Here is a 25,466-nt window from a genome sequence, read left to right as displayed (position 1 = left end):
GGGCTCGTCGTCGTTTGGAACAATTTCCAAATACTTAAGGAATTTTCTAAGCCATACAGCCTCTTTGGATGCTTCACAAGCAGCCACATATTCTGCTTCCATTGTGGAGTCAGCAATGCAAGATTGCTTAATACTCCTCCACACAACAGCTCCACCATTAAGGATGAACACAGATCCCGAAGTGGATTTCCTGGAGTCCTTATCCGCTTGAAAATCGGAGTCGGTATATCCCGTCATAGTCAGGTCAGTACCTGAGTATGTAAGCATCAAGTTCCTAGTTCTTCGAAGATACTTAAGAACATGCTTAACAATAATCCAGTGCTCGGGTCCAGGGTTGGATTGGAAACGGCTAACTACGCCAACGGCGAAACAGATGTCAGGTCTAGTGCAAAGCATAGCGTACATGAGGCTTCCTACGGCAGAGGCGTAAGGAATTTTCCTCATGTCTTCAATCTCTTGTGCAGTCTTGGGAGACTGGTCCTTAGAGAGTGAAACTCCATGCCTAAAGGGTGTTTGACCCTTCTTGGAGTCTTGCATCGAGAAGCGATCCATCACCTTATCAATATAAGATGCTTGAGAGAGCGACAAGGTCCGGTTTTTCCTATCTCGAAAGATTTGGATCCCCAGAATGTACGCGGCTTCTCCTAGATCCTTCATATCGAATTGCTTTGCCAGCCAGACCTTAACCTCAGATAACTTACCCACGTCATTACCAATGAGTAGTATATCATCGACATATAGCACCAGAAACACAACTTTGCCTTCGTGTATTAACTTGTAAACACAAGGCTCATCTATTGACTGTTCAAAGCCGAAGCTCTTTACAGTTTCATCGAATCTAATATTCCATGACCTAGATGCTTGCTTTAATCCATAAATGGACTTAAGCAACTCACAAACCTTGGTCTCTTGACCTTCTTCCACGAAACCGTCTGGTTGAGCCATGTAAATGCGCTCGTCAAGATTGTCATTCAGAAAGGCTATTTGACATCCATTTGCCAGATCTCATAGTCGAGAGCTGCAGCTATGGATAGGAGTATGCGGATGGATTTAAGCATCGCGACTGGCGAGAAGGTTTCTTCATAGTCAATCCCTTCTTGTTGGGTATAACTCTTTGCCACAAGTCGTGCTTTGAACGTCTCGACGTTCCCATCAGGACCCCTTTTCTTCTTGTATATCCACTTACACCCTACGGGTTTAATACCTTCAGGAAGGTCTACAAGTTTCCAGACTTTGTTGACATACATCGAGTGCATTTCAACTTTCATGGCGTCAAGTCAAAGGTTTGATTAAGAACAAGCCATCGCTTGGCTATAGTAACAGGATCATCCATGTCAGAGACGGCTACGAGAGAGTCTCCATAAGACATGTACCTGTCAGGCTTTTGAGTAGCCCTCCCACTACGTCGAAGTACTACTTGACGAGATTCTGATGAGTTAGGTTGTGTTTCAGTTAGGGTAAGAACAGTTCTTACAGATGAGGTAGAAGCTTCCTCACCCAACTTTTCTTCAAGCACAATTTTGCTTCTCAGTTTTGCATCCTTCATAAAGTCCTCCTCAAGGAAACGAGCATTCGTGCTAACGAAAGTCTTATCGTCCTCGGGACTATAGAAAGTAAAACCTTTGGTTTCCTTTGGATATCCAACGAACACACACAATTCTGACCTATTAGCCAACTTGCTAGTCTTTTGCCTTAGCACGTGTGCGGGGCAACCCCAAATTTTGATGCGGCCAAGATTCATTTTACGGCCAGTCCATCATTCATAGGGAGTACCAGGAACCATCTTTGACGGAACTTGGTTCAGAATATAAGCGGCTGTTTCGAGGGCATATCACCAAAAGGAAATAGGGAGTGATGAGTAACTCATCATTGATCTAACCATTTCCATAAGAGTTCGGTTTTTTCTCTCTCACACTCCGTTTTGTTGAGGTGTGCCAGATGCGGTAAGCTGAGAAGCGATACCTTCTTCTTTAAGAAAGTCATCGAACTCTCCAGACATATACTCACCACCTCGATCAGATCGAAGGGTTTTGATCACTTTGCCAGTTTGCTTTTCCACTAAAGCCCTAAAGACCTTAAATACGTTAACGGTCTCGGATTTGTGTTTTAGCAAATAGACAAAACCATATCGCGAGTAATCACCAGTGAATGTAACGAAGTAGTCGTATCAACCACGTGCCTGTTGACTGAGCGGACCACATACATCAGAATGTACTAGTTCCAGCAGCTCAGTGGCTCTTCGACCCTTATCAGAGAAAGGTCGCTTGGTCATTTTTCTTTCTATGCAGGATTCACAAGTAGGTAGTGAACCTATTGCAGAGGCTTGGAGTGGACCTGATGCAGGGCAAACTGGGCTACAGTTTCAAGAATGTTGAGATCACCGAAACGGACAAAAGAGTAGTGTTTTCTGAGTGGAATCGACCTAGTACACAAGACCCACAAAGTGGGGTCTCGGGATTTAAGCCTAATTCTGACGTTGAGGCTTTCAAAATGGACGGTTTAGTTTCTGCCCGATTTTGTAACTCTTCAGCTTTTATTTTTAATTTTCGAGGTATTAATGTGTGTTGAATTGTATTTATTCCTAATTACATTCATCGGTTTTTGGTATGTAAAAGGTCTCAAGATGCACTATAAATCTTGGTGACTTGTTTTGTAAAAGATAGATTTTTGATGAAATGAAAGCTTGAAATATATATGAAAAAAAGTGTGTTTGTGTGTTTAGAGAGGATTCTCTTAGTCTAGAACTTATCAAGGATTTGTGCTCGAAATTCTTGTGGCGTTCGTCCGATTTATCGACGGGAATTCCGCAACCCATCGTGGCATCATTCGATCCATCCTAATTCGAAGGTTTCGAGCACGAAAGCTTCGTCTATATCCAACCAAACCTTCCGATAGACGGTCCGCTCAAATTGAATTCCGACGAATCTCTCCGACGAATTCACATCAAGTGGTATCAGAGCCAATTTCTATCAAAGGTTATATCCTAGAATACCTCTTCTCCACAAAAAAAAAAAAAAAAAAAAAAAAAAAAAAAAGTCTCCAGAATACTTTCCTCCAGAAAGTTTTCCTCCAGAAAGTTATTCTCTCCAGAAAGTTTTTGTCCCTCCAGAAAACTTTATTTCTCCAGGAAACTTTTTATATTTTTTTTGTGTGTTTTAATTTATCTCTTTTCCTTTCCTCCAAAATACCTTCTTCCAGATTATATATCCAAGAATACTTCTTCTCCACAATCTTTTGGGCTATACCATTCCAGTTCGTAAAAAAAAAAAGAACAAAAAAAAAGAAGAAAAAAAGAAAAAAAAAACAAAAAAAAAAAAGGTTTATCAGAGCCGAAGACGGTCGTGAATCATGCAACTTTTTGCTGGATTCATTGACGACGACTCACACGTGTTCAAGATTGATGTCGAAGAAAAAGAATATTTCTTTGATCCAATCGGTGATCCTATCTACGATGAAAGCGACGATGAAGAAGAAATAATTGGTGAGCAATTGAGCAGTCCAAATTTTTATGAAGAACAAGAAGATGACGAAGAAAAACAAGAAGTCGTGAAGATAGCTATCGCTCCAACGATTAATAGTCAAGCCGATCGAGCCCATGATGACTTCGTTGATGTGCCTTTTTTGTTTGAAGTGGTGTTTCGATCATCAGAATTCAAGAATACCATCATCCTCCTTCCACACCACCTAAAGATGCATCGAATTCGAGGACGAATTCTGTCAAACACGGGGAGAATGATGCAGGGCAAACTGGGCTACAGTTTCAAGAATGTTGAGATCACCGAAACGGACAAAAGAGTAGTGTTTTCTGAGTGGAATCGACCTAGTACACAAGACCCACAAAGTGGGGTCTCGGGATTTAAGCCTAATTCTGACGTTGAGGCTTTCAAAATGGACGGTTTAGTTTCTGCCCGATTTTGTAACTCTTCAGTTTTTATTTTTAATTTTCGAGGTATTAATGTGTGTTGAATTGTATTTATTCCTAATTACATTCATCGGTTTTTGGTATGTAAAAGGTCTCAAGATGCACTATAAATCTTGGTGACTTGTTTTGTAAAAGATAGATTTTTGATGAAATGAAAGCTTGAAATATATATGAAAAAAAGTGTGTTTGTGTGTTTAGAGAGGATTCTCTTAGTCTAGAACTTATCAAGGATTTGTGCTCGAAATTCTTGTGGCGTTCGTCCGATTTATCGACGGGAATTCCGCAACCCATCGTGGCATCATTCGATCCATCCTAATTCGAAGGTTTCGAGCACGAAAGCTTCGTCTATATCCAAACCTTCCGATAGACGGTCCGCTCAAATTGAATTCCGACGAATCTCTCCGAATTCACATCAGGACCATTCCTCACAAGTCTCTTAATCCTATCTAGACTGATATGACCAAGTCTTAAGTGTCATAGGTGTGTTGATTTTATTAGATCGGAGGATTCAGAAAGTTTGATCCTCTTTGGCTCCCTAATTAGATCATTATCTATTTCGGTGTCTAAAAGAGAAGGTTGAGTGGGATAGATGTAGAAAAGAGCATTCTTCATACATGCATCAGTGACAAAAGAATTATCAGGAAACGAAATACGAATTCCATTCTTAATGAACTTTAAACAATAATCTTGCTCAAGAAGACGAGCAACGGATATTAAGTTCTTCCCAAAGGTGGAACAAAATAAACATTATTCAAGTTTAAAGTGCGGTCTTCAAAACACAGCATCACGGATCCCACAGCCTTCGTAGACACAAGGCTCCCATCACCCCATTTAAAACAGAACTCGCCTTCCTCTAAGCTTTTGGTTTTCTTAAAACCATTCAAGGAACAGAAAATATGGTTAGTAGCAGTGGAGTCAAGAATCCACGTTGATACATTATCAGCTACTAAGCATGCTTCGGTAACTAGTACAATACTATGTTCCTTTGCTTTGAGATATGCAGGACAGTTCTTTTTATCGGCCTTGTAAGGTCTCTTCTCAGTTCCAGAGGCGGAGGCTTCTTGCTCAGTAGCATGTGTCTCTACTTGATTCCTCTTTCTCTTAGTGAGACCTATAGCAGTGTGAAGTTCCTCCATAAGCTTGGTAACAGTGTACTCTAGCTTGTTAATGGAGTAGTTCATCTTGGAGGTATCAAGAGATGCGGAGAGAATTTCTAAGATCATATCTATGACATTCTTCCCATTAATCTCAGATCCTAGGATTTCCATTTTATTTAGAAAAAAAATGATCAATATCATAAAGTCTCCAACAGGAGTACTAGCCTTCGTGTGACAGTTCATAAGCTGTCGGACTGCTTATTGCCTTGCTTGACGCCTTTGCCCTCCAAACATCTCATGGAGATTGGTGAGCATGTCGGCGGCAGTCTGGCTGTCACGATGTTGTTGTTGCAACACATTGTTCATTGATGCTATATCGCACCTCACAATCTCATCGGAGCAGAGCCAGGCCGCCAAGGCGTCTTTGTCCTCTTGAGTTGAATCATTATTCGTCAGAGGAGGACACGGGGGGGGGGGGGGGGGCGTGAGTACCCATTTGTGCTTGGTAAGGATTATGTCGAGGTTATGTTTCGAATCTACGCAGTTTTTGTTTTCGAGTTTGTTCGAGGAAAAGATGAACGAGAGAAGGTTGAGAGACATATTGCCTATATAAGTTGAAACAAGTTTATGATTAGTCTTTGGTTTAGGATTTAAGTTATTTAAGACTTTTATAAAATCCAAAGGTGTTATAAACCAAACGATAATTTACTCCTTCGAGTGAAGGCCGCAAAAAATCTCCATTTATAAGTAAATGACACATCATTAATGCTTAGTCAAGATGTCAATGCACCAATTTTGACTAGCCAACTTTTAAATTGGTTTGATCACTCACATCCTTTCGCAGGGCCTCGAGGGAGGAATACTAGGGATCTCACTAAGTGTGTAACCAACCACTTAGTCCAAAAGATTGACTTTGAAAAACAATCCGCCGAGGGGACGTCTTGTCTCATTGTCTCACTTTCGGATTTACCTCATTGAGCAATGATCAGTGCAAAGCGCCCTTGAGTACTCTCATTTAAGAGAGGGCCACGAGGGTGACTCTTAGTCTAGCGAAAATTGCACTTTTCATTAGTGTTGGGGATCCTGGGTTACAAACAACAAGTATAACCCTCCCACTTAGTTTTTGGTACATCGACTCTTATAAGTTCGGAAACGGTTTTCCTAGTTATAGAGCGATAAACGGATAACTAGAAAAGAATCCTAGATATTCATGTTCAGAACAGTATTAGTGCATAAAGGCACAAGGTACATACTCAATCTTTTCCTATTTTCTATTTCGGGAAAGTGTGTGAGGGAAGTGTGAACTTCAACTCACTCGAACACTTGAAAGTTTGAGATTACACATCTTTTTATTTTTCGGCTTGTCTACAAGGAGACCTCCCACTCAAATTTTCAAGAGCATATAGATTTTGAACATATGTGATATAGATATAGTTTTGAAAACATTTTGAAAATTTATTTGATTTGGATGACAAAATATTTTTCAAGTTTGAAAGTGAAAACGGTTTTTCAAAATTCAAACTAGTTTTGTAAAAATTCAATTTCCATTAAACTTTCAAAAATCAAAACATTTTAATCTTACACATCATGTTTATAATCTTATGAAAAACATTTTTGCTCAAGAAATTTTTCTCATTCGAGTTCTATAACTCATGGTAGTGGGGCTGAAAATCCGGAATTCTAAAAAACTGGAGTTTCGGAACAGCCGCGCACCTCGGAGTAAAATTGCGATAACTGGCGGCTCCGATGTCCGTTTGACCTGAAACCGGTGGAATTGGACAGAGGACAGACAGAGCTTTAATTTGATTTTAGAATAATTAAATTTCGATTTCTGACCAGAGAGTTATGCCACTTTTACTACGGGTTTTACTCCAGCTCGAAGAAAAAGATATAATTAAAGCTTGATCCTTTTTAGGTGCGAAAAAGAATCGAGTGTAACGGAACGTTTTAGGATGTTGTTAAAGCTTTTATTTGTGTTTTATTAGCAGGGTAATATCATGGTATAAAAGAAATAACAACAAGCATAAAACGATTCAAGTAAAAATAAGAAACTAGCAAGACAACAAAACTAGTCACAAAATTTTACTCGAAAATTCTCAAACCTTTAAAACACGTTTTTCAATATAAAAAATTAATAACTTTTAGAACTGATTCTAATGTGTTTTAATATCATCCAAAACTCATAGAAAATCAACATGATTTTTAATTTAAAGGCATGAGCAATAAATTAAAAAAAATCTAAGATAACAATTCTAACTTGTCACAAAATTAGTAAACTTTCGAAAACGATTATCAAGCTCATATTTTTAAATACATGTACATGCTAATCTTTGACCATAGCTCTGATACCATTTGTTGGAATTGATCTAGGGTTTAAGAAAAAGTTTAACGCTTCGCAAAGCGGCGGAATTTTAAAAATTTTCTTTTCAAGTAAAAACAGTTTTTTACTAACCTAATAAAAATTTTCTTTTCAAGTAAAAACAGTTTTTTACTAACCTAGACAAAGAGCAAGTACATATAAATAAAAACTATTATGAGCTAGGAAGTTTACTAACCTTTCTTGAAGTTTGAACTTTGAGAAGCTTTTGGAAAGTTGCAACGCTCGTCTCCTCGCAGCACATCTCTCTTTCTTTCCTCGGCAACTCGAGCAACCACGATAGTTTCTATCACTAAATCACTGGAAATAAAAGGAATCAGTGAGTGGGCACTTTTAAACACTACGACTTAAGAACGGGTCTTAAAGTCGTAGAGCTAAACTCTAGGTCAAATGAGGACCTAGGTGCCAAAACAATAAAACGAAATTGAAGAGAGAGGGAGAGAGAGGATCGGCCAAGTCTAGAGAGAGAAGCTCTCAATCTCTAAAACTTTGGAATGAATAAAATGTGAAGAAAGGGGCTCCTATTTATAGGAGAGGTCTCACATTCAATAAGGTACTTTCCTCTATTATAGAATACCACATATTCATGAGCAAAAATCCCTTATTTCCCATTCCATTTGGTCGGCCAAGGCAGCCTTCTAGAGGCTTGGATTTGTTTCCTATTTTGTTCCTTGCCTTGCTTCTTTCTCCACTTGGGCGCCTATCTCATTTCCCTTAGAGGAAATTTGTTTCCTCTTTTTCTTTTGGCAAGTATCTTGATACATTTATGCACAAAATATTCTCTCTTTCTCTTGGGTATGTTGGGCGCCTATTACACTCTAGAAAGGCCTTCTAGAAGTTTTTCCATTTGTTCATGACAACATGGAATAGGCCCATTAAGAATTTTCCATAAAATTCTTATGAAATGAAATTAATCCACAAGGCCCAATGATTAAGTCATGGCCGAGTATTATCAAGTCATCAAATGACCTTGTCAAAAAAATTTATTGACATTCATTTCATGCTATGTCTCAAAAGACAAAAATACCCTTTCGACAATTTTCGTTCTTGTTTTGACTTAGCTTCCAGTTTAACTATTCCTAATCGATGTGATTCGTGACAGTGACCTCATGGATCCAAATGAACAAAGCTTGAGCTAAAATACTTGGACTCAAAAGTTCACAAACCTATTCCAAGTTTAGCTTAATGTCAACTGACTCCACTAAAGAGTTGACACTGAATATCTCTCGGTTCAAATAATTTAGTTTCTACTCAAGAATTCAATCTAATTGTAATGAGTGGATCTACAGAATATTATCAGTGTTTACCCTTCATGAATATCATCAGCTAGTCGGGATTTACAAAATTACCATTTTACCATTCAAGGTGTTATTTCCTCAACTCCTTTGTCGCTTCTGAATAAGTTAGAAACAATGTATTGACGAGGAGCTAACAAGTCACATTGTTTCATCCAAAAGAGTCAAGACTCAATTTGGACACTGGCCAGTTCATTTATTCACACTCAAAGGAACAAAGCATGAGGTGATATACATTGCATTTCAGCAATCTTGTACATGAATTCCATATCTATGATATCTTCACAAAGTTACTCATGACATTCTCACAACTTAGTACTTCACCAATAGGCCTTGTTCGGAATCACATAGTGAGTCCGAACTCTGACTTTCTCAAATGAGAATACTAAGGTGTGAAATGACATGTCTCATTTCAGGATTAAGGTAAGCACGATGAAATTCATACGTAGTGACTTCGAGACATAAGAGGTTAAATGGTTTGTTCTTATCTTGTCTCTAGAAGTGCACTGGTCAATTCAGTACCTTCGGAAGATACCTAGAAGAACTATAGAGTCTCCAACTCTCAATGCCTCATAACCAGACATCACAGATTCTTCTAACAATCGTACTGAGGTCAATAGTCCTTTGACCCTTAGATTGCGAATATATCGTTTTAAGCAAACTATGAAGAGTTTGTTCATGCAAATCTACATTTGTCTCTTCCTAAGTTGTTTAGTTTGTTTATGGACTAAAGACTAATGTTTTATCATAAAGCTTCAAATAGACACGGAAGTATGAATGAACGTTTCAACTTTTTATTAATGAATAAGAAATTACAAGCAAGAGTCTTCATGAGACTTTATTACATCAAATGTACGATATAAAGATTACAACTCTTCTTGTTAACACCTAGGACTTCACTTGACCTAGAGTTTAGCTCTGCGACTTCAAGACTCGTTCTTAAGTCGTAGTGTTTAAAAGTGCCCACACACTAATTCCTTTTATTTCGAGTGATTTAGTGATAGAAACTTTCGTGGTTGCTCGAGTTGCCGAGGAAAGAAAGAGAGACGTGCTGCGAGGGAGACGAAGGTTTTCAACCTTCTGAAGGCTCATCAACGTTCAAGCTTCTAAAGAGGTTAGTAAATTTATTATGCTCATATTAGTTTTATTTATATGTGCTTGCACTTTGTCTAGGTTAGTAAAAACTGTCTTACTTGAAAAAGAAAATTTTTAAAATTCCGCCGCTTAACGAAGCGTTAAACTTTTTCTTAAACCCTAGATAAATTCGAACACCCACAAGATGATAGGTAGCTCCTCAGCCCAGGCGCCTTTTTTGGCTTCGAACTTTTTCTTGAGGTTGCTTTTAATCGTCTTGTTGACGGCTTCCACTTGGCCATTGCCCTGTGGGTGCAGCGGGGATGAGAATGTCTTGCTTATCCCTAGTTGGGCGCAGATTTCTCTGACCCTAGCATTGTCGAATTGCGTGCCATTGTCGGTCACAATTGATGCGGGGATGCCATGGCGGCATATTATGGACTTCCAGATGAAGTTCGTAGTGTTGGCCTCGATGATCCTGGCCAGAGGCTCGGCTTCGACCCACTTAGTGAAGTAGTCGATAGCGACGATGGCGTATTCGTATTGTCTCGGAGCTTTGGGAAGCTTGTCAATAATTTCTACGCCCCATTTTGCAAAAGGGCATGGGACGACGATGCTACCTAGGGGAGATGGCGGCTGTCGTGGAACGTTAGAGAAACACTGACACTTGTCGCACTTTCTCGCCCAGTCGTAGGCGTCTCTTTTCATTGTCGGCCAGAAATAGCCTTGTCGAAGCGCTTTGAGCGCAAGGGACCTCCCAGCGGAGTGGTTCCCGCAGAGGCCTTCGTGAATTTCGCGGAGGACCTTGGTCGACTCGACGCCATTGAGGCATCGGAGCAGCGGGGTTGAGTACGCGCGCTTGTATAAGGCTTCGCCTCTCAACACGTATTTAGATGTGAGGGCTTTCAGCCTTTCGGCTTCTTTGCAGTCTTCGGGAAGTGCCCGTCTTCGCAAGAAGTCCGTAAGCGGAGTCATCCAAATTGGATGAGCAGCGCTCTTAATCGTTCCAACTTCGTCACGTTAGACGGATTGTCACGAGGGAGACTCAATTGGGTTAGTTCCCAACCCATCTTCGGTGATACCGGATCCGAGGCGAGCTAGAGCGTCAGCCTCGGAGTTCTCTTCTCGTGGGATCTGGATGATCTCGAACCAGGAGAAGGCATCTAACTTGGCATTTGTCTTTGCCAAGTAGGTGATCATGTTAGGCTCTTTGGCAACGTAGTCGCCTTTAACCTGATTTACGATTAACTGCGAGTCACAGTGTATTCGTAAATTCTGTACGTTGAGCTTTTGAGTGAGCTGTAGCCCTACGATGGGGGCTTCGTACTCGGCCTCATTGTTGGAGGCCTGGAATCCGTAGTGGAGGGCGTAGCGTAACTTTTCCCACTCGGGATTTGTTAAAATCACGCCAGCGCCTGCTCCCTGGGCATTAGATGCTCCGTCTACGTGTAGTTCCCAGATGGGACCCGTAGGGTCGACCTTTCTCTTTCGAGCCGACAAGTCGTCGGTCGAGTCGTCTTTTGCTCTTCCCATGTCGGGAGTGTAGGAGAATTCTGCCTTGAAATCGGCTAGGGCTTGAGCCTTTATTGCCGGTCTAGGGTGAAACTCAGTCTCGTACTCGCTCAATTCTTGGGACCAGATCGCCATGCGAGTCGATGTTCCCTTTTGAAGAGCCTTACCGATGGGGTGTCCGGTTCGGACAACAATTGGGTGAGCCTAGAAGTAGGGGTGTAGCTTTTGGCGGCTACGAGGAGAGCGAGAGAGAGTTTCTCTATCTCTGTGTAACGCGTTTCGGCGTCAAGTAAGGCTTTGCTCACGTAGAAGATAGGCCATTGAGCCTTATCTTCTTCACGGATCTGCATAGTGCTTACGGCTCGTTCGGAGACGGCGAGGTAGACGTAGAGCGTCTCGCCTTCTTTTGGCTTGGAAAGGAACGAAGGTGTCCCGAAGTAGGCCTTCATATCTTGAAAGGCCTTCTCGCACTCGTCTGTCCATTCAAAGCCGTCCGTCTTCTTTATTGCTTTGAAGAACGGTTGACATTTGTCGGTTGCCTTGGCCACAAAACGTGAGAGGGCGGCGATCCGACCGGTCAGACTTTGGACTTCCTTGACACGTCGCGGAGATCTCATGTCAAGGAGTGCCTTGATTTTCTCGGGGTTCGCTTCGATACCTCATCGACTAATTATGTAGCCTAGGAACTTCCCGGATTCGACCCCGAACACACATTTGTTGGGGTTGAGCTTCATTTTGTACCGGCAGAGGATTAAGAACATATCCATTAGGTTGTCTACGTGATTGGTATCCAATAGGCTTTTAATGAGCATGTCGTCCACGTAAACTTCCATAGTCTTGCCGATTAGGTCGGCGAAGATCCGGTTTACCAATCGTTGGTAAGTAGCTCCTGCATTTTTAAGGCCGAAAGGCATGACCTTGTACCAGTAGAGGCCGCGATCAGTGACGAAGGTCGTCTTGATCTGATCGGGCTCGTGCATTCGTAACTGGTTATAGCCCGAGTAGGCATCCATGAAACTTAGAAGTTCATGTCCTGCCGTGGCATCGACCAGTTGTTCGATGCGTGGGAGTGGAAAGCAATCTTTTGGGCAGGCTTTGTTAAGATCTTTGTAATCTATACAAATGCGCCACTTCCCATTAGGCTTTTTGACTATGACCACATTGGCCATGACGCCAATCCCCTCCTCTGTGGGGAATTTCACCAGTAGGTGATATGTGGATGTGATGGCCCTTAGTCTGTTCAACATGGGTCGCCCAATGATAACATTGTAGGGTGACTCCTGGTCAACCACAAGAAAAGGGACCATGTGAACGACTTCGATACCTTCGGTAGTTCCGAAGGTGACTGGTAAATCAATGATTCCTTCAGTCATGACCTTTTCTCCCGTGAACCCAAACAGAGGTGTCTGAGTTGGGACTGGGCGGAGCCCCCCGAGCTTCATGTGCTCTAGGGTGGTCTTAAAGATTATATCGGCTGCGCTGCCGTTATGAATAAGAACTCTTTTTACCAAGTTGTTGGCCAGGACTATAGCGTCATTATGCGGGTGCACAACTCGCTTGGCCTCTTCATTGGTGAATTGTATCGTCTCGTGAGGTACGGATGGAGGTTCCTCATAGGTGAGGTTAACTTGCCCGGCAAGGCCTTCTTGAGAGGCAGCTCTGAGGAGCTTTTTCCTTTGCCGGGCCGAGTCCCCGTCTTGCAAGCCACCTAGGGATGTGGTGACGACGTGGAGTTGCGCATCGGCCGTAGCCGCGGCCGCGGTGCGGTCGGTGTTGGCGTTGGCCCCTCTACCTTTCTCAGGCTGTGGCCTGTTGTCGGTGGGGGCTGTAGCTCCTACCATGCGAAGGAAAAACTCTTTGAGCTCTCCTTTTTGGATTAATGTCTCAATTTGCCTCCTAAGATGGAAGCATTGAGTGGTCGTGTGACCGTAATCCCGATGGAACTCACAATAACGGGACCGGTGGCGAGATGCGAGGCCGCCATTCATCGGAGTCGGAGCGGTGAACTTGTCACGCGCCACAGCGTAGATTTGCTCTATCGGGGCGTTCAAAGGGGTGTAACTCGAGTAGTCTCTAAAATTGCTCGCAAGACGCGACTTTTGAGACATAGGGACCGGCTATTGGAAGCTTGACCTCCTTTGTTCACCCTTTTGCGGGGGTTGCCTGGCACGTTGCCGGACTCATCCCGACGGCGGGAGCTTTGGTTGCTGCTCCTGCGGCCGTCGAGGTAATCTTCAACCCCCATGAAGGTTTTTGCTCGGTTCATTAACTCGGCCATCGTAGAAGGGACTCAGCCGACGACGGACTTTAAGAAGTCTACGGTGCGCAAGCCCTCGATGATGGCTGTAATTACGTCACTGTCGTCAAAGCGGTCAACCTTATTTGATTCTGCGGTGAATCGGGTGAGATACTGTCTTAAGGACTCGTTATTCTCTTGCCTGATTAACCATAAGTACATCTTGGTCTTCTTTTGGACCATCGATGTAGCAAATCGTGCTAGGAACATTCCCTTCAGGTCTTTGAACGATTGGACGCTCCCTGGTCTTAAATTCTTAAACCACTCAAAACCGAGTCCGGTGAGGGTAAGACTAAAAGCCTGGCATAGTGCCCCAGGTGAAACTGTTGTCAATGGAGCCCACAAGAAGAGTTGTAGTGTGTATTTATGTACATTTGATGTCATATAGTCTTATGAAGACTCTTGGTTGTAACTGCTTATTTATTAATAAAAGTTGAAACGTTCATTCAATCTTCCTTGTCTGAAGCTTTATGATAAAACCTTAGTCTTTTAGTCCATAAACAAACTAAACAACTTACGAAGAGACAAATGTAGATTTGCATGAATAAACTCTTCGTAGATTGCTTAAAACGATATATTCGCAATCTAAGGATCAAAGGACTATTGACCTCAGGATGATTGTTAGAAGAATATATGATGTCTGGTTATGAGGCATTGAGAGTTGGAGACTCTATAGTTCTTCTAGGTATCTTCCGAAGGTACTGAATTGACCAGTGCACTTCTAGAGACAAGATAAGAACAAACCATTTAACCTCTTATGTCTCGAAGTCACTACGTATGAATTGCATCGTGCTTACCTTAATCCTGAAATGAGACATGCCATTTCACACCTTAGTATTCTCATTTGAGAAAGTCAGACATCCGACTCACTATGTGATTACGAACAAGGCCTATTGGTGAAGTACTAAGTTGTGAGAATGTCATGAGTAACTTTTTGAAGTTCTCATAGATATGAAATTCATGTACAAGATTGCTGAAATGCAATATATATCACCTCATGCTTTGTTCCTTGGAGTGTGAATAAATGAACTGGCCAGTGTCCAAATTGAGTCCTGACTCTTTTGGATGAAACAATGTGACTTGGTAGCTCCTCGTCAATACATTGTTTCTAACTTATTCACAAACGACAAAGGAGTTGAGGAAATAACAGCTAGAAGGGTAAAATGGTAATTTTGTAAATCCCGACTAGCTGATGATATTCGTGAAGGGGAAACACTGATAATATTCTGTGGATCCACTCATTACAATTAGGTTGAATTCTTGAGTAGAAAATAAATTCATTTGAACCGAGAGATTTTCAGTGTCAACTCTTTAGTGGAGTCAATTGACATTAAGCTAAACTTGGAAAAGGTTTGTGAACTTTTGAGTCCAAGTATTTTAGCTCAAGTTTTGTTCATTTGGATCCATGAGGTCACTGTCACGAATCACATCGATTAGGAATAGTTAAACTGGAAGCTAAGTCAAAACAAGAACGAAAATTGTCAAAAGGGTATTTTTGTCTTTTGAGACATAGCATGAAATGAATGTCAATAAATTTTTTGACAATGTCATTTGATGACTTAATAATACTCGGCCATGACTTGATCATTGGGCCTTGTGGATTAATTTCATATCATAAGAATTTTATTGAAAATTCTTAATGGGCCTTTTTCATGTTGTCATGAACAAATGGAAAAGCTTCTAGAAGCCTTTTCTAGATGAAATAGGCGCCCAACATACCCAAGAGAAAGAGAGAATATTTTGTGCATAAATGTATGAAGATACTTGCCAAAAGAAAAAAAAGAAACAAATTTCCCCTATGAGGATATGAAGTAGGCGCCCAAATTGAGAAAAAGGCAAGGCAAGGAACAAAAAAGGAAACAAATCCAAGCCTCTAGAAGGCTGCCTTGGCCGACCAAATGGAATGGGAAATAAGGGATTTTTGCTCATGAATATGTGATATTCTATAGAAGAGGAAACTACCTTATTGAAGGTGAGACATCTCCTATAAATAGGAGCCTCATTCCACACATTTCATTCATCCAAAGTTTTATAGATTGAGAGCTTCTCTCTCTAGACTTGGCCGCCCCTCTCCTCTCTCTCTCTAGTCAATTTCATTTTATTGTTTTGGCCCCTAGGTCCTCATTTGACCTAGAGTTTAGCTCTGCGAGTTCAAGACTCGTTCTTAAGTCGTAGTGTTTAAAAGTGCCCAGTCACTGATTCCTTTTATTTCGAGTAATTTAGTGATAGAAACTTTCGTGGTTGCTCGAGTGGCCGAGGAAAGAAAGAGAGACGTGCTGCGAGGGAGACGAACGTTTTCAACCTTCCGAAGGCTCATCAACGTTCAAGCTTCTAAAGAGGTTAGTAAATTTATTATGCTCATATTAGTTTTATTTACATGTGCTTGCACTTTGTCTAGGTTAGTAAAAAACTGTTTTTACTTGAAAAAGAAAATTTTTAAAATTCCACCGCTTAACGAAGCGTTAAACATTTTCTTAAACCCTAGATCAATTCCAACAAATGGTATCAGAGCTATGGTCAAAGATATGCATGTACATGTATTTAAAAATATGAGCTTGAAAATCTTTTTCGAAAGTTTACTAATTTTGTGACTAGTTATATTGTCTTGCTAGTTTCTTTTATTTACTTGAATCGTTTTATGCATGTTGTTATTTATTTTATACCATGTTATTACCTTGCTAATAAAACACAAATAAAAGCTTTAAGAACATCCTAAAACGTTCCATTACACTCGATTCTTTTTCGCACCTAAAAAGGACCAAGCTTTAATTATTTCTTTTTCTTCGAGCTGGAATAATACCCGCAGTAAAAGTGGCATAACTCTCTGCTCAGAAATTGAAATTTAATGATTCTTAAATCAAATTAAAGCTCTGTCTGTCCTCTGTCCAATGCCACCGGTTTCCAAATCAAATAAATTTTCAAAATGTTTTCAAAACTATATCTATATCACATATGTTCAAAATCTATATGCTCTTGAAAATTTGAGTGGGAGGCCTCCTTGTAGACAAACCGAAAAATAAAAGGATGTGTAATATCAAACTTTCAAGTGTTCGAGTGAGTTAAAGTTCACACTTCCCTCACGCACTTTCCCGAAATAGAAAATAGGAAAAGATCGAGTATGTACCTTGTGCCTTTATGCACTAATACTGCTCTGAACATGAATATCTTGGATTCTCTTCTAGTTATCCGCTCTATCGCTCTATAACTAGGAAAACCGTTTCTGAACTTATAAGAGTCCCAACTCCAAAAACTAAGTGGGAGGGTTATACATGTTGTTTGTAACCCACAATCCCCAACACTAATGAAAAGTGCAATTGTCGCTAGACTAAGAATCACCCTCATGGCCCTCTCTTAAATGAGAGTACTCAAGGGCGCTTAGCACTAATCATTGCTCAATGAGCTAAATCCGAAAGTGAGACAATGAGACAAGACCTCCCCTCGGCGGATTGTTTTTCAAAGTCAATCTTTTGGACTAAGTGGTTGGTTACACACTTAGACTCAATCCCTAGTAACCCTCCCTCGAGGCCCTGCGAAAGGATGTGAGTGATCAAACCAATTTAAAAGGTGGCTGGTCAAAATTGGTGTATTGACATCTTGGCTAACCATTAATGATGTGTCATTTACTTATAAATGGAGATTTTTTGCGGCCTTCCCTCGAAGGAGTAAATTATTGTTTGGTTTATAACACCTTTGGATTTTATAAAAGTCTTAAAGAAACTTAAATCCTAAACCAAAGACTAATCATAAACTTGTTTCAACTTATATAGGCAATATGTCTCTCAACCTTCTCTCGTTCATCTTTTCCTCGAACAAACTCGAAAACAACAACTGCGTAGATTCGAAACATAATCTCGACATAATCCTTACCATGCACAAATGGGTACTCACCACCCCGTGTCGTCCTCTGACGAATAATGATTCAACTCAAGAGGACAAAGACGCCTTGGCGGCCTGGCTCTGCTCCGATGAGATTGTGAGGTGCTATATCTTAGCATCAATGAACAGTGTGTTGCAACAACAACATCGTGACATCGAGACTGCCGCCGACATGCTCACCAATCTCCATGAGATGTTTGGAGAGCAAAGGCGTCAAGCAAGGCAACAAGCAGTCCGACAGCTTATGAACTGTCACACGAAGGCTAGGACTCTTGTTGGAGACTTTATGATATTGATCATTTTTTTTCTAAATAAAATGGAAATCCTAGGATCTGAGATTAATGGGAAGAATGTCATAGATATGATCTTAGAAATTCTCTCCGCATCTCTTGATACCTCCAAGATGAACTACTCCATTAACAAGCTAGAGTACACTGTTACCAAGCTTATGGAACTTCACACTGCTGTAGGTCTCACTAAGAGAAAGACGAATCAAGGAGAGGCACATGCTACTGAGCAAAAAGCCTCCGCCTCTGGAACTGAGAAGAGATCTTACAAGGCCGCACTTTAAACTTGAATAATGTTTATTTTGTTCCTACCTTTGGGAAGAACTTAATATCCGTTGCTCGTCTTCTTGAGCAAGATTATTGTTTAAAGTTCATTAAGAATGGAATTCGTATTTCGTTTCCTGATAATTCTTTTGTCACTGATGCATCTATGAAGAATGCTCTTTTCTACATCTATCCCACTCAACCTTCCATTTTAGACAACGAAATAGATAAGGATCTAATTAGGGAGCCGAAGAGGATCAAACTTTCTGAATCCTCCGATCTAACAAAATCAACATACCTATGGCACTTAAGACTTGGTCATATCAGTGTAGATAGGATTAAGAGACTTGTGAGGGACGGTCCACTCCAAGCCTCTACAATAGGTTCACTACCTACTTGTGAATCCTGCATAGAAGGAAAAATGACTAAGCGACCTTTCTCCGATAAGGGTCGAAGAGCCACTGAGTTGCTGGAACTAGTACATTCTGATGTATGTGGTCCGCTCAACCAACAGGCACGTGGAGGATACGAATACTTCGTTACCTTCACCGATGATTACTCACGATATGGTTTTGTCTCTTTGCTCAAACACAAATCCGAGACCTTTAACGTATTTAAGGTCTTTAGGGCTTTAGTGGAAAAGCAAACTGGCAAAGTGATCAAAACACTTCGATCTGATCGAGGTGGTGAGTATATGTCTGGAGAGTTCGATGTCTTTCTTAAAGAAGAAGGTATCGCTTCTCAGCTTACCGCACCTGGCACACCTCAACAAAACGGAGTGTCAGAGAGAAGGAACCGAACTCTTATGGAAATGGTTAGATCAATGATGAGTTACTCATCACTCCCTCTTTCCTTTTGGGGATATGCCCTCGAAACTGCCGCTTATATTCTGAACCAAGTTCCGTCCAAAACGGTTCCTTGTACTCCTTATGAACGATGGACTGGCCGTAAAGTAAATCTGGGCCACATCCGAATTTGGGGTTGCCCTGCACACGTGCTAAGGCAAAAGACTAGCAAGTTGGCTAATAGGTCAGAATTGTGCCTGTTTGTGGGATATCCAAAGGAAACCAAAGGTTTCATCTTCTATAGTCCCGAGGACGATTGATACGAACCTCGGCCGACTAAGCTCCGAGACCCGATACCCCAATAGCACAGCGACGGATCGTCTACGTTTTAGGAACGAAGGTGGATCGAATGACGCCACGGACGGATGCGAATGGCCGTCTGATGAGTCGGGCTCGAACTCCTACACGCACCGCTTTGTAAGAGACTCGAATAGTTCTAAACGAACCAACGAGAGAATGAAAATCCTCACAGAAAAGTGTTTAACTCGAAATCAGAATTGTGTCTTCCATTCAGCCTAATGGCTTAATTTATAGAGTTTACAAAGGTCAAATTCGCAGCTCCATGGGCCCCATAACCTAATAAGCCCATTTAGCCTTATTTAAGTACTAATAAGCATAAAACAAAGGACCAGCCCAATACAAACCATTATGGGCGTTTTAAATAACATGTCTTGGCCCAAATAACATAAACTGAAAAATAGAAAGATAGGAATAGTCTGACTAATTCAATTCAGCCCAAATAACGTTCTTCATTGTTGTTTCTTGGCTTCCTTGAATCCTCTCCTTTGCGAGCTTGTCCCCTTCTTCATCTTGGAGCTTGATGATCAGATTGTTAAGCTCCTCCTTGAATCTCCTCGCTCGAGTTCTCGTCACGGGTCCTTCCGGCACTTGGTATTTTGCTTGCGGCTCCTTTTGGGGCATGTCCTCATCATTCCCCTCGTCTTGAAAAGGATTTTCCCTCAAATCATGATCTGCATCAAAAGGAGATAAGTCAGTCACATTGAATGTAGCACTAACATTATACTCACCTGGAAGATCCAATTTGTAAGCATTATCGTTGATCCAGCGAATAACTTGGAATGGTCCATCGCCGTGCGGCTGTAGTTTGGACTTGCGTTGCTCCGGAAAATGCTCCTTGCGTAGATGTAACCAGACCCAATCACCAGGTTCGAAAATCACTCTCTTGCGGCCCTTGTTGGCTTGCTGCGCATACTGCTCTGTTCTTCGCTCAATGTTGAGTCGTGCCCTCTCGTGAAGCTGCTTAACAAGCTTTGCTTTCTGTTCACCATCTAAATTCACATGCTCAGACATAGGAATAGGAGATAAATCCAACGGCATTAGTGGGTTAAAACCATAGACAATCTCAAAGGGTGAGAACTTAGTAGATGAATGAATAGCGCGGTTATAAGCAAACTCTACATGTGGTAAACAATCTTCCCAAGTTTTGATATTCTTCTTAATTATTGCCCTCAACAAAGTCGACAAGGTCCTATTAACTACTTCGGTCTGACCATCAGTTTGGGGGTGACAAGTAGTCGAAAACAACAACCTAGTACCCAACTTAGCCCATAAGGTCTTCCAAAAGTAACTTAAGAACTTGGTATCCCTATCCGAGACAATCGTCCTAGGCATGCCATGCAACCTAACAATCTCTCGAAAGAACAGATCAGCAACATTAGAAGCATCATCGGTTTTGTGACATGGGATAAAATGTGCCATCTTTGAAAACCTATCAACCACTACAAAAACAGAATCACGACCTCGCTTAGTCCTAGGCAAGCCTAACACAAAATCCATAGATATATCTACCCAAGGTGAGCTAGGAATAGGCAAAGGTGTATACATACCGTGTGATTGAACTTTCGACTTAGCTTTCCTACATGTGATACAATTACCACAGAACCTCTCAACATCACGCTTCATGCGAGGCCAATAAAAGTGCTCGTGGATCACTCCTAGAGTTTTTGCTATTCCAAAATGTCCCATAAGGCCCCCACCATGAGCTTCCCTGACTAACAACTCCCGTAGAGAACAACTAGGCACACAAAGTCTACCAAGCCTGAACAAAAATCCATCATGCCTAAAGTAATCTCCCGACGCCATCTTCTCACACTTCGTAAATATCTCACTAAACTCTCGGTCTTCTGGATACAACTCTTTGATATGTTCAAAACCAAGCAGTTTAGCATCTAAAGTGGAAAGTAAAACATACCTTCGAGAAAGGGCATCGGCTACCACATTCTCCTTACCTTGTTTGTACTTGATGACATATGGAAACGGCTCGATGAACTCCATCCATTGCGCATGCCGTTTGTTGAGCTTTTGTTGTCCCTTCAAGTACTTCAGTGACTCATGGTCGGTGTGGACCACGAACTCTCTTGGCAAAAGGTAGTGCTGCCAAGTCTCTAAAGCTCGAATCAATGCGTACATCTCCTTGTCGTAAGTGGGGTAATTAAGGGTGGCCCCACTCAATTTTTCGCTAAAATACGCAATCGGCCGTCGATCTTGCATGAGAACTGCTCCGATTCCCACGTCGGACGCATCACACTCAACCTCGAATGGTTTATCGAAGTTAGGTAATGCGAGACAAGGAGGGTTGACTAATTTTCCTTTGATTTCGGTGAATGCCTCCTCTTGTGCTTGTCCCCATGCGAACGCCACATTTTTCTTCATCACCTCCGTGAGCGGGGCAGCGATCGTGCTAAAATCTCTGACAAAGCGCCTATAAAAGCTCGCTAAGCCATGAAAACTTCGTACTTGTGCTGCATTTGTCAGTGTCGACCACTCCTGAATAGCTTTCACCTTTGTTACCGGTCCGTCTCGGCCCGGTAGACCGACGACGGCCACGTTGGCGGCCGTCCTGAGGCCGGCTCTCCAAGGCCGGCGCTCCAAGGCCGGCTCTCCAAGGCCGGCGCTCCAAGGCCGGCTCTCCAAGGCCGGCGCTCCAAGGCCGGCTCTCCAAGGCCGGCTCTCCAAGGCCGGCGCTCCAAGGCCGGCACTCCAAGGCCGGCGCTCCAAGGCCGGCTCTCCAAGGCCGGCGCTCCAAGGCCGGCCCTCCAAGGCCGGCGCTCGCCAAGGTCGGCTCTCCAAGGCCGGCGCTCGGCCGAGGGGTTCCCCAAACACCCCTTGGCCGCCTATAAATATGAGGGTCTCTCCCTTGACCCAGGTAATCAGAATTTGAGTACTGAAACGCTGTCGAACTCGTACCTCGCTCGTTTCCCTCAAGTCTCGACCCCTAAACACTAAACCCTCTACAAACCACCTCAATCCTACTAATGTTGAGCGTCGGAGAGGTAAACAGAGGCAACCCCTCTGTTTCCCCTTTGTAGTTCACACCTTTTCTGCTTGCTTTTCAGGTGCGTGGACGAGACAGATACCACAGACAGCTAAGGGACGACTTGGGATACCAAGTCCGACACGCTCGAGTCGAGACGAGACCACTTGGTCCGGCCTTGGGTCTGACCGTCTGCGACTCCTAAATCGTTGTCCAAAAAACTGCGACAACAACCTTTTCCTCATCTACCTGCACTCCTTTTGAACATACAACAAAACCCAAGAAAACAACGTGATCGGTGCAAAAGGTGCACTTGTCGAGGTTAGCAAATAACTGTTCACGTTTGAGTACAATAAAAACCTCACGCAAGTGTAAGACATGATCATCCAGGGTCTTGCTATAAATCAAAATATCATCAAAGTATACCACCACAAAGTTACCAATGAACGAACGCAAAACATGATTCATAAGTCGCATAAATGTGCTAGGTGCATTAGTCAAACCAAAAGGCATCACTAACCATTCATACAACCCAAGTTTAGTTTTAAAAGCGGTTTTCCATTCATCCCCCTCTTTCATTCTAATTTGGTGGTACCCACTCTTTAAATCAATTTTAGAGAAAACACACGCACCATGTAATTCGTCTAGCATATCATCCAATCTAGGAATGGGAAATCGATACCTGACCGTGATGTTGTTGATGGCTCGGCAATCCACGCACATCCTCTGGGACCCATCCTTCTTTGGAACCAATAGAACTGGTACGGCGCAAGGGCTCATGCTCTCTCTAATGTACCCCTTTGACAAAAGTTCCTCGACTTGCCGTTGCAACTCCTTCGTTTCCTCAGGGTTGGTTCGGTAGGCCGGTCTGTTTGGAAGCGAGGCTCCGGGTACAAGGTCAATCTGGTGCTCAATCCCCCGAATCGGTGGTAGTCCTGTTGGCATATCTCGAACAACAACGTCCTTGAACTTCTGCAAAAGAGAAACAATGGCAGTAGGTAGAACCTCGCCATGTTGGTTAGTGAATAAGGCAGCCTCCTTGTACACAAGTAAAATCATCGGCTGTTTGGCAAAGAAGGCTTTCCTCACATCACTCTTTCCCGCAAAGAAGTTGTTTTGTTTTCTCTCACCGATTTTGTTTTTCATGACCCCATCTTTTTTTTCACTCCCCACTTCCCTCTCGGGTTTTCTCTCTGGGACTCTCTCTTTTTTTCTCTCTGTTTTTACCTCATCCCTTGGTTCTTTTCCCTTCTCTAGGGTCCTAAACCTTTCCCTCTCTTGTTGCATCCTCAATTGATCTTCATGAACTTGCTTTGGAGTAAGGGGTGCGAGGGTGATGGTACGATTGTTGTGCCTGAGGGAGTACTTGTTGGTGTAGCCGTCATGAGTCACCCTCCGGTCGAATTGCCACGGCCGCCCCAAAAGTATATGCCCCGCGTCCATTGGTGCTACGTCACAGAGCACCGAGTCCTCATAGCTGCCAATCCGGAAGTTGATAAGGACTTGTTTGTAGACACGTACCTCTTCACCATCATTAAACCACTGAAGCTTGTAAGGACGAGGGTGGTTTGTCGTGGGAAGTCCAAGCTTCTTCACTACAGCAACGCTGGCTATGTTCGTACAACTCCCTCCATCGACGATAACATTGAACACCTTCTCACGAATATGACACCTGGTGTGAAAGATGTTTTCACGCTGCTCCTCATCATCTCGTACAACCTGCGCGTTCATAGTTCGTCGAGAGACCAACACGAGCTCTGCTGGTGCCTCAATTTCCTCGTCTGACTCTTCTCCGGTACACTCTTGGTCTTCCTCTTCATCGTCGGTAATCATCTCTCCGGTCGGAAGAATCGTCATGCTCCTCTTATTCGGGCATTGATTCGCGAAGTGACCTACTCCCTGGCACTTGAAGCACTTGATATCACGATTTCGCTGAAATGACGTCTCCGGTTTCTTTTAAGCACTGGGACCAGGATTAGATGTGGTTGGGGCCGTGGAAGTGCTTGGCTTGGCTACGTCCCCTCGTGGTTTGAAACTGCTCTTCTCGTCTCGGTTGAAGGTCTTCTTCCATGCAGGTTGTTCTGAGAATCGGTTTCCCCGCATGCTACCCCTCGTCTTGAGCTGCTTCTCAATCTTGACGGCCAAGTGAACCAAATCCTCCATCTCGACATAATGTTGCAACTCCACCTTGTCCGCTATGTCAGGGTTCAGCCCGTTGATAAATCTGGCCATTGTAGACTCGCGATCTTCCTCGATGTTTGCTCGGATCATGGCAACCTCCATTTCCCGGTAGTACTCCTCAACACTGCGAGTACCTTGCCGTAGGCGCTGAAGCTTCTGGTAGAGCTCTCGGTAATAGTGGCGAGGCACGAATCTCTTCCTCATGATGGCCTTCATCTCATCCTAAGTCTCTATGGGCTCCTCTCCATCCCGTTGCCTACTCGTCACCAGCTGATCCCACCAAACAATAGCATAATCAGTGAATTCAGCGGCAGCAAGTATTACCTTCTTGCGTTCGGTGTAGTTGTAGCAATTGAACACAAACTGGGCTTTGGTCTCCCATTCAAAGTAGGCGTCCGGGTCACTTTTCCCTTGGAATGTTGGAATCTTCTGCTTGATGCCACCAATTCCTCCGTCTTCTCTGTCCCTTCCTCCATGTCTTCTTTCGAACATTCTCTCGTTTCGTCCTCCTCTCCTATAATCCTCCTCTTCAAAATCATTCTCCATCTCATCTTCTGTCTCCTCCCTAGGCTGTCTTCGTCTTCCTCTGTTGGGAGCTTGTTGGCCTTCCTCCACTCTCTCAACACGTTCTCGTAGCGGCTCCAACTCTTCCCTCATCATCCTCCGCATTTCTCCTATCATGGCTTGCATCATCAGCCTCCGGTCTGGAATTCCCTCATCTGCGTCGCCGTTGTTAGACATGGTTGCTGCAAGAAATTGTTAGTAACAAAAGAAAACCTCACCAAACTCTCCCTCACGTGTTTACACTCAAATAATATCACTCAGCGCTCGTGTTTGATAATGGCGATAGTTATACTCTCTCTGCCTTTTACCACTCACTCAAACTCTCTATAGGCTCGTACCGAACTACTCAGAGACCAGGAAGGTGATGAAAGGAATTCGAAAACGATACACCAAAACGACACAAACGACACCCAAACGACACGAACAATAAAAACGACACCCCAAATGACACAAACAAGAAAGCTAACACCACGGAAAGTTATGATCAGGATCTTAAATAAGTCCCAAAAACAATTCTCCCAAGGTGCGACAATCAGCCCACAATTGACAAATGGCGACACAAAAAAAATATCGATAGGATGTAGGGTACCTGAAAACGCTCC

General features: G+C 42.7%; 1 protein-coding gene across 1 annotated transcript; it reads right to left on the bottom strand.

The window, feature by feature from the left end:
• Nucleotides 1-3,381: 3,381 nt before the first annotated feature.
• On the bottom strand, nt 3,382-24,516 carry LOC149401495 (uncharacterized). The gene is made up of 4 exons (XM_089610750.1): nt 24,136-24,516; nt 23,387-23,772; nt 19,765-20,721; nt 3,382-3,616 (listed from the first exon to the last, which is right to left on the bottom strand). The coding sequence occupies exons 1-4, from the start codon at nt 24,514-24,516 to the stop codon at nt 3,382-3,384; spliced, it is 1,959 nt and encodes a 652-aa protein (XP_089466876.1).
• Between the last annotated feature and the right edge of the window lie 950 nt (nt 24,517-25,466).

The sequence above is a fragment of the Urtica dioica genome, chromosome 4 (genome assembly GCF_054948205.1).
Source record: "Urtica dioica subsp. dioica isolate 48M chromosome 4, U.dioica_male_clone48M_v1_H2, whole genome shotgun sequence".
NCBI classification, from domain to species: domain Eukaryota; kingdom Viridiplantae; phylum Streptophyta; class Magnoliopsida; order Rosales; family Urticaceae; genus Urtica; species Urtica dioica.
Note: the sequence above shows the minus strand (reverse complement) of the source record. Positions and strands in the feature narration are given on the sequence as shown.